This window comes from Oncorhynchus mykiss, chromosome 2, assembly GCF_057628025.1.
Source record: "Oncorhynchus mykiss isolate SJ-2025 chromosome 2, ASM5762802v1, whole genome shotgun sequence".
NCBI classification, from domain to species: domain Eukaryota; kingdom Metazoa; phylum Chordata; class Actinopteri; order Salmoniformes; family Salmonidae; genus Oncorhynchus; species Oncorhynchus mykiss.
In genome coordinates this window covers 28,689,914-28,704,058 of record NC_143023.1, presented here as the reverse complement: position 1 = coordinate 28,704,058, position 14,145 = coordinate 28,689,914, and the positions used below count along the sequence as shown (strand labels likewise).

The 14,145-nt window shown below is 39.5% G+C and overlaps 2 protein-coding genes across 2 annotated transcripts; one reads left to right on the top strand and one right to left on the bottom strand.

Annotated features, from left to right (window-relative positions):
* Nucleotides 1-425: 425 nt before the first annotated feature.
* On the bottom strand, nt 426-6,997 carry LOC110486208 (uncharacterized). The gene is made up of 4 exons (XM_021557640.3): nt 5,185-6,997; nt 4,889-5,014; nt 3,380-3,446; nt 426-3,011 (listed from the first exon to the last, which is right to left on the bottom strand). Exons 1-3 carry the CDS (start codon nt 6,829-6,831, stop codon nt 3,387-3,389), a joined length of 1,833 nt encoding a protein of 610 aa, XP_021413315.3. The 5' UTR covers nt 6,832-6,997; the 3' UTR covers nt 426-3,011; nt 3,380-3,386.
* A 4,402-nt stretch (nt 6,998-11,399) lies between these two features.
* LOC110533728 (uncharacterized) lies at nt 11,400-13,417 on the top strand. Its single transcript, XM_021618206.3, has 6 exons — nt 11,400-11,585; nt 11,707-12,003; nt 12,113-12,418; nt 12,530-12,649; nt 12,767-12,813; nt 12,951-13,417. The coding sequence occupies exons 1-6, from the start codon at nt 11,534-11,536 to the stop codon at nt 13,044-13,046; spliced, it is 918 nt and encodes a 305-aa protein (XP_021473881.3). The 5' UTR covers nt 11,400-11,533; the 3' UTR covers nt 13,047-13,417.
* The last annotated feature ends 728 nt before the right edge of the window (nt 13,418-14,145 follow it).

Below are 14,145 nucleotides of genomic sequence, written 5' to 3'. Positions count from 1 at the left end.
GCCCAATTCTGATCTTTTTCCCACCAATTGGTCTTTGACCAATCACATCAGATATTTTTCAGAGCTGATCTGATTGTTCCAAAGACCAATTAGTGGAAAAAAATAATAATCAAAATTGGGCTGCCTTTGTAAAGCAGTCTTGGTGTGCCAGCTGTTTATGTAGGATTTAACAGCTACTGTTACTGCGTTGCAGTCTCATGGTAGATCTGAAGCAATGCGTGACATTTGAACGCAAATCGGCCAATTTCAAAGTGAAATCTTGAATGTTAAATGGTGGAGGGGTATGGGGTGGGGTGTAATAATGAAATGTAAAACAGTTTTAGAACAGTTTTCTACAATAACTAATTAACTAAGTGACTACAATTGGTGCATTAAATTAGGGACACATTTTACAACATCAACAAGTCAGAATCCACAGTAAGAAATTGGAAGGGTTTTTGTTTTCTCTAATTCATCATAAGTCATTACATTTTAATATCACTAGGAATAACATTCAGATGGAAAGAGTTGGGAGCATAATCTTCATCAGATCCTGAACTATCCCATTTTTCCCGAACTGTCCTGGCTTTTACCATGCAGAGGTAATCGGACCTGTTGTCAGTATTAGGAGCATCACACCCTCTGTGCCAATAGCAGTGGGAACTGGGCATTCCAGTGGGCAAGTATGTGGCAGGGCATTCAAGGTATAATCAAGTCTTGATGCCACATTTCCTTGCCAGCGTATTGTCTGTATTGGTGATGTCGTGATATTACTCTGTTATATTTTCTAGATTTGTCCTATCGTCATAGTCTGTCACTTGTCTGATTTTGTTTCTAAGTTACATAAGAGTGACTCAGTGACTTATTCATTACCACTAATGTATTTGTGTCTGCATATCTTCATATGTGGATTTTACCTTTTGCCATTGACAATTGACAGACAACTTTTGTCATATTGGCCCAAATGCAAAGACTTTGACTTATTTTCTTGATGGTATTATTAGAATAGGTTGACTCTGTTGGCTAAAGAAGCATTGCATGGGTGTATGGTTCTATCAGTACGTACATCTACACGCTTGAATAATGTTTTGTTAGACCGTTATCAAATGACTTAAGATTGCATTCTGTCTTTGCTCTTTTTGATTGATTTTTAAGCCCAGCCAACCGATAAATCATATTGTCTCTGAGGTCAGAATCAAACAATGACCTCAATGTGTTAGAAACAATAAGAAGTGATCTGATTTGTTTTGGTTGAAAGTTTCTCTCCGATTGATTGATCTTCCTGCTGGACAGTATTAGTAACAGCAACCACTGATGTTTTCCCGGAAAAATACACAATGCAACTGTAGAAAGACATTATCTAATACAGACTATACAGTTAGGGGATATGGAGAGGGAGGGACATACACCTCATGCATTTTGGATAAGAATGCGGTTTGTACTGCACACCTTGAAAAGTCTTCAATTCTCAATGTCACTTGGTAGCTGGTTATCATGAATGTTATGTATCTGTTACCAGGACATCCATATGTCAACTTTTTATGTTAAACCTAGCCCATTGGCCAAAACAGCAGAAAGAGGTGTTGCCTTTTTAATACACACTGACTTGCATATAATGGACAACGTTTGAGTTATTCTCAATGTTATGGAGTCGGACTCATTTTGTAATTTAATACAATACCTTATTCATTATCACACCGCCACACCCAGCCTAACTGTAACGCACGTTATCTAGATAGCTATTTACTTGTTCCTTTCACACAAAGAATAAAAGAAAGAAAAGCCAGGGGATGAGGGCAGGCTTAGATACAAACAGAGGCATGTCTGTTCTGCCCTAGCTTCAGTTCTCCTGATGAACAGAATCATCCAACTCTTTTACAAACCATGAACGCATCCAAACCACTTCTGCCCATAAAATCTAACAAACTTGATTTATTATTTACAATATTTAATCCCAAAATGATTGATTTTTTTTTTTAATGCAAAGTTTAAAGCTCCAATGCACGGCCACTTCAAATGTGTACAGATAGTTACATCTCACAGATTTGATTAATAATGGTGGATTTATTTAATCCGATTGTCAAATATACATAACATTGGTGTTTTACTCACTGGGTTGGGTTTGTGGAATAGTTAACTTCTTGGCATGCTAGTGTCCTATCTCAAAACATGTCTTATCCAGCAGTAGGGAATTAGATCTGGATTTGATTTATAGTCTTTGAAAACAATGAACTTCTTGTTAACTGTACCTGATTGGATATTGTTCTTAGGGGCACCCTTACTCATTCTTCTGAAATGTTAATTGCAGGATACATATTTTGACCCCATTTACTGATCTAGGATCAGCTTTCTTTTTTACAAAGGTTAAGCTTGCCTTCAGTAAAGACTGAAAATACAACTCAACCCATTACCACAAGGAAGCCAAAATGTCTAACCTGGCCTCAGAGCCATTAGAAACATAATTGACGTATTTCTGAGCACGTCAAGACATATGATACCTTTCAAAGGCCTGGTTACTTTAGACAAAAACTAAAGTAGGGAGGTTGGTCGGGGAGGAGTAACATATACTAAATGGAGTGTCTCGGATTTACGTACAGAATAATACGAAATACAAATGGAGTCAATGGAATGGTAACAACCACATGGAAACCACGTGTTTGATGTCTTTGATACCATTCCATTGAGTTCATTCCGGCTATTATTATGAGCCGTCCTCCCCTCAGCAGCCTCCACTGGTAAAAACATTAGGAATAAAATAACATTAGGACATCTGCATTGCTTGTTTGGGGTTTTAGGCTGGGTTTCTGTATAGCACTTTATGACATCAGCTGATGTAAAAAGGGCTTTATAAATAAATGTGATTTGATTTGAATAAATACAGGTTGAAATTACAATCATTGAGCCAACGCCATGATCTTCATTCAGATCCTTCAGAGATAATTGGACCATTTGTAAAGAATTGTCATTGCTCCCATGCATATTACTTCATAAGGCCATTTCAGATGGTCTTCTTACCCAATTGACTGGAGCTTCTGGAGGAAAGAGAAGTAGGGAAGGGACAAAAAAAATGTTTTGTTGTAAAAAGAGTAAATTACTTCAATGAAATATATACAGTATCTTCAACATTACATAAGGGATGTGTTTTCTTAGGGAGTTATTTTAATGTGTTTAATCAATATGTATGTTGACACGTCTCTACACACCTATATCGGCAATAATCAGTAGTCTACCTATTCGAACCTCACATTGAACCCCATCCCCCTGATGTATGGAAGGAAAGAAAGCATTCAGGGGAGATTGTCTCCTGGAATTGAAAACATGAAACTACACTTCCTCTGTTGTCTGCCTGAAAGTACCACTGCAGTACATAAGCATACAGAAAGTGTGTCACCTACTGTACCTGTGTGTCAGTATTCGTTCACCACATGCATCCCTGTTCGGTTTTTCGATGGTCCCCGCATTTCGTCCTGTACCAGAGAAAGTATCAACTCATCAAAGGTGTAAAACAGTCTGTAAAGATAATACTGCGCACACAATAATTTACAGGCAAAACTACATTTTGCAGTCTGTTTTTGACCTGTTCTATAGAACTGTAATGTTAGCTTGTCTTGCAGATGTTCGTCTGTTCTAAAGCCTTAGTTAACGAAGCCTGAAAGACATCCACTCTGCTTAATTGCAACAATAAATCAAACCGGTGATTCATCAATTAAAGGGGCTTTGGGAGGAGAAGGTTATGTAAAGAGAACAGAGTGGTTGTGAATTACAATGTGTCTGTCTGCTGCTCTGTTGCCATAGAGACAGGTGACAGAGGGGGCACTCTTCTCATTATATGCTAGTCAGTCTTGGAGCAAATGTTGGCAGACAAGTACGGAACGATAAATAAATTGATCAAGGAGAGTTGGAGGCTGTGAACAAATAGTCCTCCAATGTCTTCCACTGTCCCCTTTACAAAACAACATAACAAACATGTTCAAACCACTGCTAGCAGCAACACAGAATTAAACCAAATATCTATGTAAATGTAACACAATTATACGAAGTGCATAAACACATATGCAACAATATCCTTATACAGTAGATTGAATATAAGCAATGTGTAAGCTAACTAAAACTGTACATTTCCAAAACTAAACAAATATCTATGATGCATACATATCAACGCTAGAAAAAACCTGAGTAGATTCCCTCCTCACTTCACAAACTCTCGTGTGTGTGTGTGTGCTTGAGGTGTGCACTGCAGTGTGATGAACATGCAAGTCTCGTTAGTACAGTCAATTGTCTTTTTGTTTGGTGTTAAGGGAGAGATCTCACTCTCCCTGATGTTGGTAGATCCCATGGCATTTGTATTTAGCATCCCTTTCAAAGCTCATTAGAGAATATATATTTTTTATGTCCACAATAAACACGACCTTTTTTCTGTCAAATCATGGTGTTGCCAGTCATTCAAAGTGATATTGATGAGTAACATGCCCCATACAGGAAGGTCCTTGGATGATAACTCTGGTATCATCCCTCATATGTACCCAAGGTAGGATTAAAGCTATAAACTCACAGCTCACAGATGATTGTGTTTAATTGGTTGTCTGGTCTACCAAGAACATCTGCTTATGTGCGGGTTTGATTTCGGAGATAAGCAACTTGGTGCATCAATGAAAATAGGTGGCATGGGGGGAGGAATATGGCTTGGGACCCTCCCTGGAAGCTACAGGGGTAGTTCGGCTGAGAGGGTAGAGGGGAAGGCTAGTGTTTCCCACGCCTCAGGTTTCCCTGGTCAAAATCAGAAGGGCACAAAGAGACATCTATCTAACACTGAGGCAGAGTAGACAGTCTTAGTAACCATAGCCAACCTGCTGAATGCAGAATCTGAGTCTGTGTCTATCTGGCCTCTCTGCCAAGACATAGGACTTACATTAGGCTTGCCGTTAGGCACGTCGAAGCGGCTGTGTGTGGAGTACATTTGGATGTCTGCCCCGTGGTTGATCTGGTTATATGGGCTGAAACTTCCACATCTCTGCCTACAGCACAACCACACTAGCTGAAGGTCAAGAAAAGACAAGAATCATAGTACTTTTAAAATGGCCTCCTTAGCATGACATACTGTAACTGTTATAGCAGGGTTGTTGCTGTTTCTGAGAAATTGGAGGTCTACAATGCATTTAAGGATAAACTGTGTGCATCTGTGTGTCTGTCTGTTTTTCTACTCACCAGCAGTATTAGGAGAATAAGGAGGATTAACAAGGTCAGGACAGCCAGTACCAATAGAGCGATCCCCCATCTTGGGACTCCCTCTCCGCCCCCAGCAACTACAGCTGCAGCATTCTCTGTGGTCTTATGTGTCGCCTCCGTATTCTCTGGGTTCTTATGATTGGTCGTTTGGCCTGTGGCAGCCTGATGCCTGCTTGTTGCTCTCTCAGTAGGGGCAACTGGGGGGTTAGATTGGCCTGAGGCAGTTGTTGATGGAGAGGTTTTACGGAAGACTGTCGTGCTACTGTTCTGGGGAGGATTTTTAGGGGTAATAGGGGTGGTTGTGTTGCTAATTGTATTGTTGTGGTCTCCAGGAATATGGGTGCTTACATTGCTAATTGTTATATTAGGGTCCCCAGGACTAGGGATGGTTATGTTGCTAATTGTAATGTTGTGGTCTTCAGGAGCAGGGGTGGTTGTGTTGCTAATTGTATTGTTGTGGTCTCCAGGAATATGGGTGCTTACGTTGCTAATTGTTATGTTAGGGTCCCCAGGACTAGGGGTGGTTATGTTGCTAATTGTAATGTTGTGGTCTCCAGGAATATGGGTGCTTACGTTGCTAATTGTTATATTAGGGTCCCCAGGACTAGGGGTGGTTATGTTGCTAATTGTATTGTTGTGGTCTCCAGGAATATGGGTGCTTACGTTGCTAATTGTTATGTTAGGGTCCCCAGGAGCAGGGGTGGTTATGTTGCTAATTGTAATGTTATGGTCTCCAGGAATAGGGGTGGTTATGTTGCTAATTGTAGTGTTTTGGTCTTCAGGAATATGAGTGGTAATGTTGCTAATTGTAGTGATATGTTCTTCAGGAATATGAGTGGTAATGTTGCTAATTGTAGTGTTATGTTCTTCAGGAATATGAGTGGTAATGTTGCTAATTGTAGTGTTTTGGTCTTCAGGAATATGAGTGGTAATGTTGCTAATTGTAGTGATATGTTCTTCAGGAATATGAGTGGTAATGTTGCTAATTGTAGTGTTATGTTCTTCAGGAATATGAGTGGTAATGTTGCTAATTGTAGTGTTATGTTCTTCAGGAATATGAATGGTAATGCTGCTAATTGTAGTGTTATGTTCTTCAGGAATATGAGTGGTAATGTTGCTAATTGTAGTGTTATGTTCTTCAGGAATATGAATGGTAATGCTGCTAATTGTAGTGTTATGTTCTTCAGGAATATGAGTGGTAATGTTGCTAATTGTAGTGTTATGTTCTTCAGGAATATGAATGGTAATGCTGCTAATTGTAGTGTTATGTTCTTCAGGAATATGAATGGTAATGCTGCTAATTGTAGTGTTATGTTCTTCAGGAATATGAATGGTAATGCTGCTAATTGTAGTGTTATGTTCTTCAGGAATATGAGTGGTAATGTTGCTAATTGTAGTGTTATGTTCTTCAGGAATATGAATGGTAATGCTGCTAATTGTAGTGTTATGTTCTTCAGGAATATGAGTGGTAATGTTGCTAATTCTAGTGTTATGTTCTTCAGGAATATGAGTGGTAATGCTGCTAATTGTGCTGTTTTGGTCAGGACTAGTGGTGGTGGTTGTGAGGGTATGACTACTTGTGATATTAATTGTTGCAAGACTGGTGATGTTGCCAGATGAAATCATTGCTGTAGATGCAGTTCCATCCCCGACCCTTCCTGAACGGCTAGCCGTACTAACTAAGGCAACTGTAGTAGTCGTTGCTGCAGGGGTATTTGTGGTAGATGGTGGTGAGGAAGTTACGGTTGCTGTTGTACGTGCTACAAGAGGTAGTGTGGCTTTTATTGGAAGTTGACCTAAGGAATAAAGAACATATTTGTGATTCCTGCTTTATTTGACTAATAACAGTTTCTTAAGCTATTTACAAAACAGTTTTTTTTTTACATACAAATGAATCAGGCTGCTGCACAGCAGAAGTAGATAAGGTTGCCATCTTCTTTACCTTCAGTATAGGCGAGGTCCAGGTCAAGGGTTTTGGATTTATTTGATTGGATATGAATGGAAAGTAGACCTTTAGCTAAAGTTGGAATGATCATGAATGTAGTCCCAAACATTAATGTCGAGTTTGCAATGACTGATCCATTACTGCAAGAGTGAGACCAGTAGTCAAAAATAATTATAATTGTCAATGTCCTTAAAAATTATATTTTTTTCAATGGCAGAATATTAAATTCAACATTAGAGCTCACCTGAAGATTATATCAAATACACCCATATATTTGTCAGACTCTGGCAAAGAGCTGTGGACGTCATCCATCTGAAAAAGAAAGACACAGCAATCAGAGGAGCACTTTAGTATTATCCTACAAGCCTACAAGGCATGTCTTCACACCTTCACTTGTTTGAATATTGAGGATATTGTAACAGGTTGTAAGGGAGGTATCTATAGTATCCTTGTCTATGGTGTAGTGGAGTGGGTCAACTGGAGTGTGAGCTAGTAGTGATGGCTCGTTTTTGCTGTTTACTGTTAAAATAGTGCTCGCTGCTAGGTGTTGGAGAGCTGATGATGTTGGTGACATAGAAATACAATGAATAGAACAGACTTGGGAACATCTAACCATGGCAATTTGACAGGTAAACTCATTGGTACACTCGCAATGGTTGCTTGGTATAAATGCAGTAAAGAAGTCAATGGAACTTGACCAAAACAATGGAAATGCTGTGGAAATGTGTGGGGGGAAAATGCCGTGGGGGAAAGATCCGGAAGCTCACCAGCAAAATGTGCCTACATATATAGGCTATTCTTAATGTGTGTATTATGCTTGTATAGATGTCAACCCCAATACATGTTCATGTCAGCATCACCAATCAAATGCCTGTTAATATACATCAATCATGACGTATTTGACGAATATCCACTTTGTTAGATCATATCTGTTGAATGTGCGCCAATCCAGCGTCATTCTTCTATACCCCCTTTTAACCGCATATATTGTGATGCAATCCTTTCCATAGAAATGTAGAATCCTCATTCAAATGATAATAAGTGATGTGTCTCATGCAATATAATATATTTTTAAATTTCAGTTGAGTTAAATCAACAAATCACAGCATATATTGAGGGGTACACTTCCTGCTTTTACTTCCTGCTTTTCTCCAATGGGTACACTCGCAATGGCCGCCAGTCCACCCATTTACCACAATTGACTTGAATGGGGACGCCCGTTCTATTAATTATATTTCTATGGTGGGTGACTTGTCTTGGCAAGCATGAAGTATCTCCAGGACAAAGAGTTATTTTGTGGGTATAGACTGAGTGATGAGTTGAAGCTCTATGGACAGACTTGAGCAGTAAAAAACACACTCTTACCATCTGCTCCACCTGTTTCCTCAGCTGTTTGTACTCCTTAGAGCTTTGATTATTGAGTGACTCAGTGTAAATCTGGTTGGTGATTCTGACGCATAAGTAGTATGCGGACAGCGTAGCTGGGGTGGTCTTGTCACTGCTGCTGGGGGTTGCCCTCCGTAAACGGGAAACAGGCACTACGTCAGCAAAGAAAAGGAGTGCTGTACAGGAGAATGGGAAACAAGCCGAAATTCAGAAATGAGCAGAAATACTGTTGCACAGCCATCTAATAAATTACTGCCATTACCCTTAGAGACTGACTGATTGAAGTGCCAATTACAGCCAATAAAGGATGCCTTGTACCGTGGAAATTATTATCTGTAAACAGACACTTTGAGTTGAAAGGGGGGGGTCACCATCTGTGATCTCAATCACTGCCATAATGCATTATTTAGACTAATTTATTCCAAAACAAAGTTTGCAAATGTGTTTTCTCAGTGCGGGAAATAAGTTGTTTTGTCTTATCCCAATATTTGATTGAGTGGGGTCGATTGTAAATCCATAATACTATTCTGCATAGCCCTGAAGACATGTTATACATTATAACAGATTGACAGATTATGATAGATGTTTTGCTAAGATTTAAAAAATATTCTCAGTGTGGGTTTTAACTCCAGTATATTGGCATCACTTGAGGCACCTGAGGAAGCAATTTCAAGTAAAAATAAAAATAAAAATTGTTATTGGCCAAAATGTCATCAAGAAGGCTCCAGAGCAGCCGGGGACAAGAGAATCATGAAAAAGTGGTATTCTGGTTGTGTGCTGATAAGGTTTGACCACAAAGTATGATTTACTTAAATACAGGTAACTGACAAAATAAAAGAAACACCAACATAAAGTGTCTTAATTGGGTGTTGGGCCACCACGAGCCAGAACAAGTGTAGGTGTTGAAGAAGTGTAGGTTACAGTACAACACAGTCCAATGCTTCCCATGCAACAGTGGTTCCCAACCTTTTTCGGTTACTGTTTCACCAACAGAATTTTGCTCTACCTGGAGTACCCCTGAAGTACCCCCTCATGTGCATTTTACCAGTAGGCCTATGGTCTCATGAGTCTTCTCAAGTACCCTCTGTGGATAGGCCGAGTTCCTCCAGGGGTCTTACTACCCCTGGTTGGGAATATCTGCCCTACAATAGAAGTCTTTAAAGAAATGTAATGTGTAAATGTGTTATAGGCTACATATTTTTGTATAATCAACACATTGAGATGCATGGAAGAGTAGATAGATAGATACGTTTCTGCCATACCTGAAACAGCCAAAGTAAGAATAATCCCAAATTTGATTGGTCTTTTCTCCATGATGTATCATACAGGTAGACTAACGTTTTTTTTAAAGAAAAGCCAAATACACACAGTGGACGTTGGGAATTAACCTGGTTGCTTACTTGATGAGAAACAATTTCTGTCTGAAAGAAACGGTTATTTTATCATCCAGATAATTGTGCAGGTAGGACAGGTGTATGGCGCGGGGCGGACCCTAGAAAATGAGTGTGCGCGTTGGAAGAGAACGTAAATATAGACATTCGTGGTGTATGACGCCAACCAGTGGCCAGAAGGATTTGCTATCGGAGTATCAGTTTCACCTTGATGCTGTAAACCTTTGAGAAACAAGGCACAAAAAAGGCACGAGGCAAAATCAACAGCCTGACACAGCCACTATTTAGTCAACTGAGGGAAACTCCTCTCAGATTCATAAATGGAGTAATGGCAAGGACTGACAGCCAATGAAGTCGACATGATGTTTGCAAAGACTAAAATAACGACAAAAACATAAACCACCCTTTGATTTTGATAAACGATAGGATTAGTCTTGTACTAAAAGTTGTACTAAAATCATGTATATCTTTCCATAATAAATGGTTGTGTATCATTCATTGAAATTGATATTGAACAACAGGAAACCCTTACAAAAAATATTTCCGTTTTGAAACTGCAGTCGACTGTGGTATTTTGGACGCAGTGATTGCAGAATATCTACACAGCAAAATTACTGCAAAAAAAAAATAGGTTTTTATTTTGGACCCAGTATTTGCAGCATACTACAGTTATACTGCACTCTAACTGCAGTCTGACTCCAATCTTTGTTTGTAAGGAAGATTGTGCACGTCATTCACAATTTCCCTTATCCGTATGTGGAACCCTTGTCTTCTACTCGGAAAACTGATGACAGCGGTATCTGAATTAAGGACATGCAGTGATTAGCCTACTTACTGTTTTATTTTTCCAGAAACACAAGCGAGAATGCAATTGTAACAACTACACAACGTAATCTAGGTAGTTAAACTTGCCTACAAGTGCACGATTGTTACTTACCTGCAACAATGAGACCTTTTCTCCCTGATAACAGTAATCAAATACACATTGTGACACAACTTTCTTTCTTCCTATCGCCCTCAATCCCACCCCATGCCCAAAATTCGCCCTCTCTCTCTCGCGCACACCCTCTCTCCTATAGATGGGACATATATAAAGGTAAGGGGACAAGATGTGACGTAGTTGGGGACATGTAGGCTACAATTTTGTGTACTGGGATGTCAGGGTATCGAAAAATTGAGGACAGGGAGGTGAATTATAATACAAACACTGTCAAGTGGATTAACCTTCTTTGTATTTATTGACACATTCGCCACCACGTTGTTCTGCCACCCTATTTCACAACATTGATGTAAAAATAGGCTTTGAAAGTATATTACAACTGTTAACTGTTTTCACTTGTATGAAGGAAATTCCATTGATTTAAAAATAAATAAAAGTGTGTGTTTTTATGATACCCCAGGCTGTAGAACAGCGACATTATTCATGCATCACTTTGAAGCACATTTTAAGCCATGTGATGACTTGAGTCAGTGCTGATCTGTTGTCTGCAATGATGGAGGAGTGGTGTGAGTTCGTGACCTATTTCGGTACATAGATATTCCGCACTCTTTGGCAATCTCAGCAGTTTGGCACTTGATATGTGTGCTAGAACACCTCACCCTAAAGATGTGTTCAAGTTGGATGCAGGTGACATTTCTCCTTGCACACTTGATTGTTGGTAAGATTATTGAAATGCACAACATCTACTATTGTTGTATATGACTGTACATTAAATATCAAGTTGCAGATGATTTAGTCTCTATAGTCAGACTTTTAACTATGTGTATGCTCTCCCACAGCAGGAGCAGTGGTATACCAGTACCCAGGGTCACTAACAGTGGCAGAGGGTACCAATGTGACGTTTCACTGTGACATCAGTGAAATGGGAGGGGAATGCTCTTATATCGTATGGGTGCAAGTGGGACCTATGAGAAAGCTCACACTCTGGCCTCAAAAAACCTACAGTGTCCACACCAACACGGCCTGCCTCCTGAACATCATCAATGCCAACAGGACAAGTGTGGGCATCTTCTACTGTGCCCTGCTTAATGGTGCCATGCTGAACATGGGCAATGGGAGTGTGCTGGAAGTCTCTGGTAAGATCAGATGCTTCTCCATGGTTTATAGTAGCTTTCATATTTTCTAGTCCTGGGAGTTATACATTTGGTAGTTATGCCATGTCATGTAATGTCCTCTGTCTTTCAGACCCTATCACCTCTGAAGCTACTCTGGAGGTCCTGGTGCCTGTGGACTGGCAGGAGGCCCCCTCATCCCCAGTCCCACTCCTGTGCCTGGTGTCTGGACTGGATCCCAGTCAAGCCAGGGTGTACTGGGAGGTGGAGGGGAAGGTTCAGTCCTCAGAGCGTTTACCTGAGGTTCAGTCAGAGAAGCCAGCCACTGTCAGAGTCCAGATCTCTGTACCTGGCCATACCTGGGCTGAAGGTGAAGAGATCACCTGTGTTATGGAGAGCACCAGTGGGGTGAAGATGAACAAGACAGTCAGCAGGATGGGTAAGAGAGATCGCCCCAGGGCTATGGGTTGCATTTGTTTAGAATGTCTCTCTGTTTAAGTTTAAAATTATGTAGAACTCTTATGTGTCAAAATAAATTGTGTATTTTTAGGAATGGAGAGGTCCAGACAGGGAATGTTTCTGGCCATCTCTTTGGGCGGCATGTGTATCCTTCTTTCTATTGTGGTGATTGTCATCACATTGTATGTCTGCAGACTGAGACACGACCCTCGTAAGTACTGTTTGATTAGTTATTCATGATTGGTGACTTTTCTACATCTATAGCAGCAGTATATTATATAGGCTATCAATTGTATCTTTAACATATTGTATCATAATATTTCCAAAGGAAAGAAAAGATTTCAAGCCTATGAGCACAACCAGGACGGAGCACAGGTAAAATAACTTTTTTAAATAAATGTTTGTGTATTATACTATTCTTAGTATTATTTTTTGTGAGATTTTACTATTACTACCTTTTCTACTATTACAATTTGTAATGATGATGATGATGGTGTTTTCTTGTCATTCAGGGTCTGACTGAAGTGCAATATGCCAGTTTAAAGTTTGGAGCTGGTCGTGGGAGACCCTTACCTACAGCCGCAGCTAAAAACAGACAATATAAGTAGGCTAAAGCTGCCCTAGTAAGACCTTACATGTGAATTACATTTTCTACAAAAACATAAAAGAAGTGCTTATTCATTCAGGGTCATCGGTTTGTCAAAATGCTCCTGTGCTTTCTTGCTAATGTTTTCTGACCTACTTATTTGAGTCAATGATGTAAGGATTTTTGCCTTTAAAATTAGGAACTTATTTAGTCAGATTGTGTTGTCATTTTACAAGCTTTGTGATTAAAAATAATTTGTCTTGTTGAAATAATAGCCAAATGTAAATTACATTTGAGACAAGTTTAATTTATGGAGTGAACTAATTTCTCTAGTCGTATGCTGATGAGATTTTTGTGATAATAGTCAGCAATAAAAATGAGTCACAGATGGAATCTTTTTAATCTCCAACATAAATAGCACATCCTGTTTGTTTCACATAATGCTCAGCATATTCAACAGCACAGCTCCATTTGATGGTAAGCATTTTTGTCCAAATGCTCTGCCTCTTAGTATTTCAAAATATCTCACAAGTTAGGTGCGTTCTATAACTTAAATGATGGAGCATCTTTCATCTCTGTGATGTTGCAACACAAACCCACAGATTTACATCATTTTAGCAGACACTCTTACCCAAACACAGATGGTGTTTGACCTTAAGCTATTTGAAAGTGGAAATAATTTATGTATTATCTATTTATTTATTTAACCTTTATTTAACTAGGCAAGTCAGTTAAGAACAAATTCTTATTTACGATTACAGCCTAGGAACAGTGGGTTAAACAGAAAAAAAAAGATAAAAGTAAAAAAGTAAAAGTAAAAAAAGATGACACTGCCCAAAGGATTACAATGGCAGAACATTTTAGAACAAGGCTTGCCTTGTTCAGGGCAGAAGGACAGATTGTCAGCTTGGGGATTTGATCTAGCAACCTTTCGGTTACTGGCCCGACGCTCTAACCACTAGGCTACCTGTCGCCCCAATCTATACAGTATTCATATTCTGTATTATTAGTTTATGGTTCCCATACACACTGGCTGTAAATCAATAATTGTATTGTAGGCTGTGCCAGTTTCCTTCACTTGACACATTGTTATGTTGCAGACACTGTCCACCAGAAGGAAG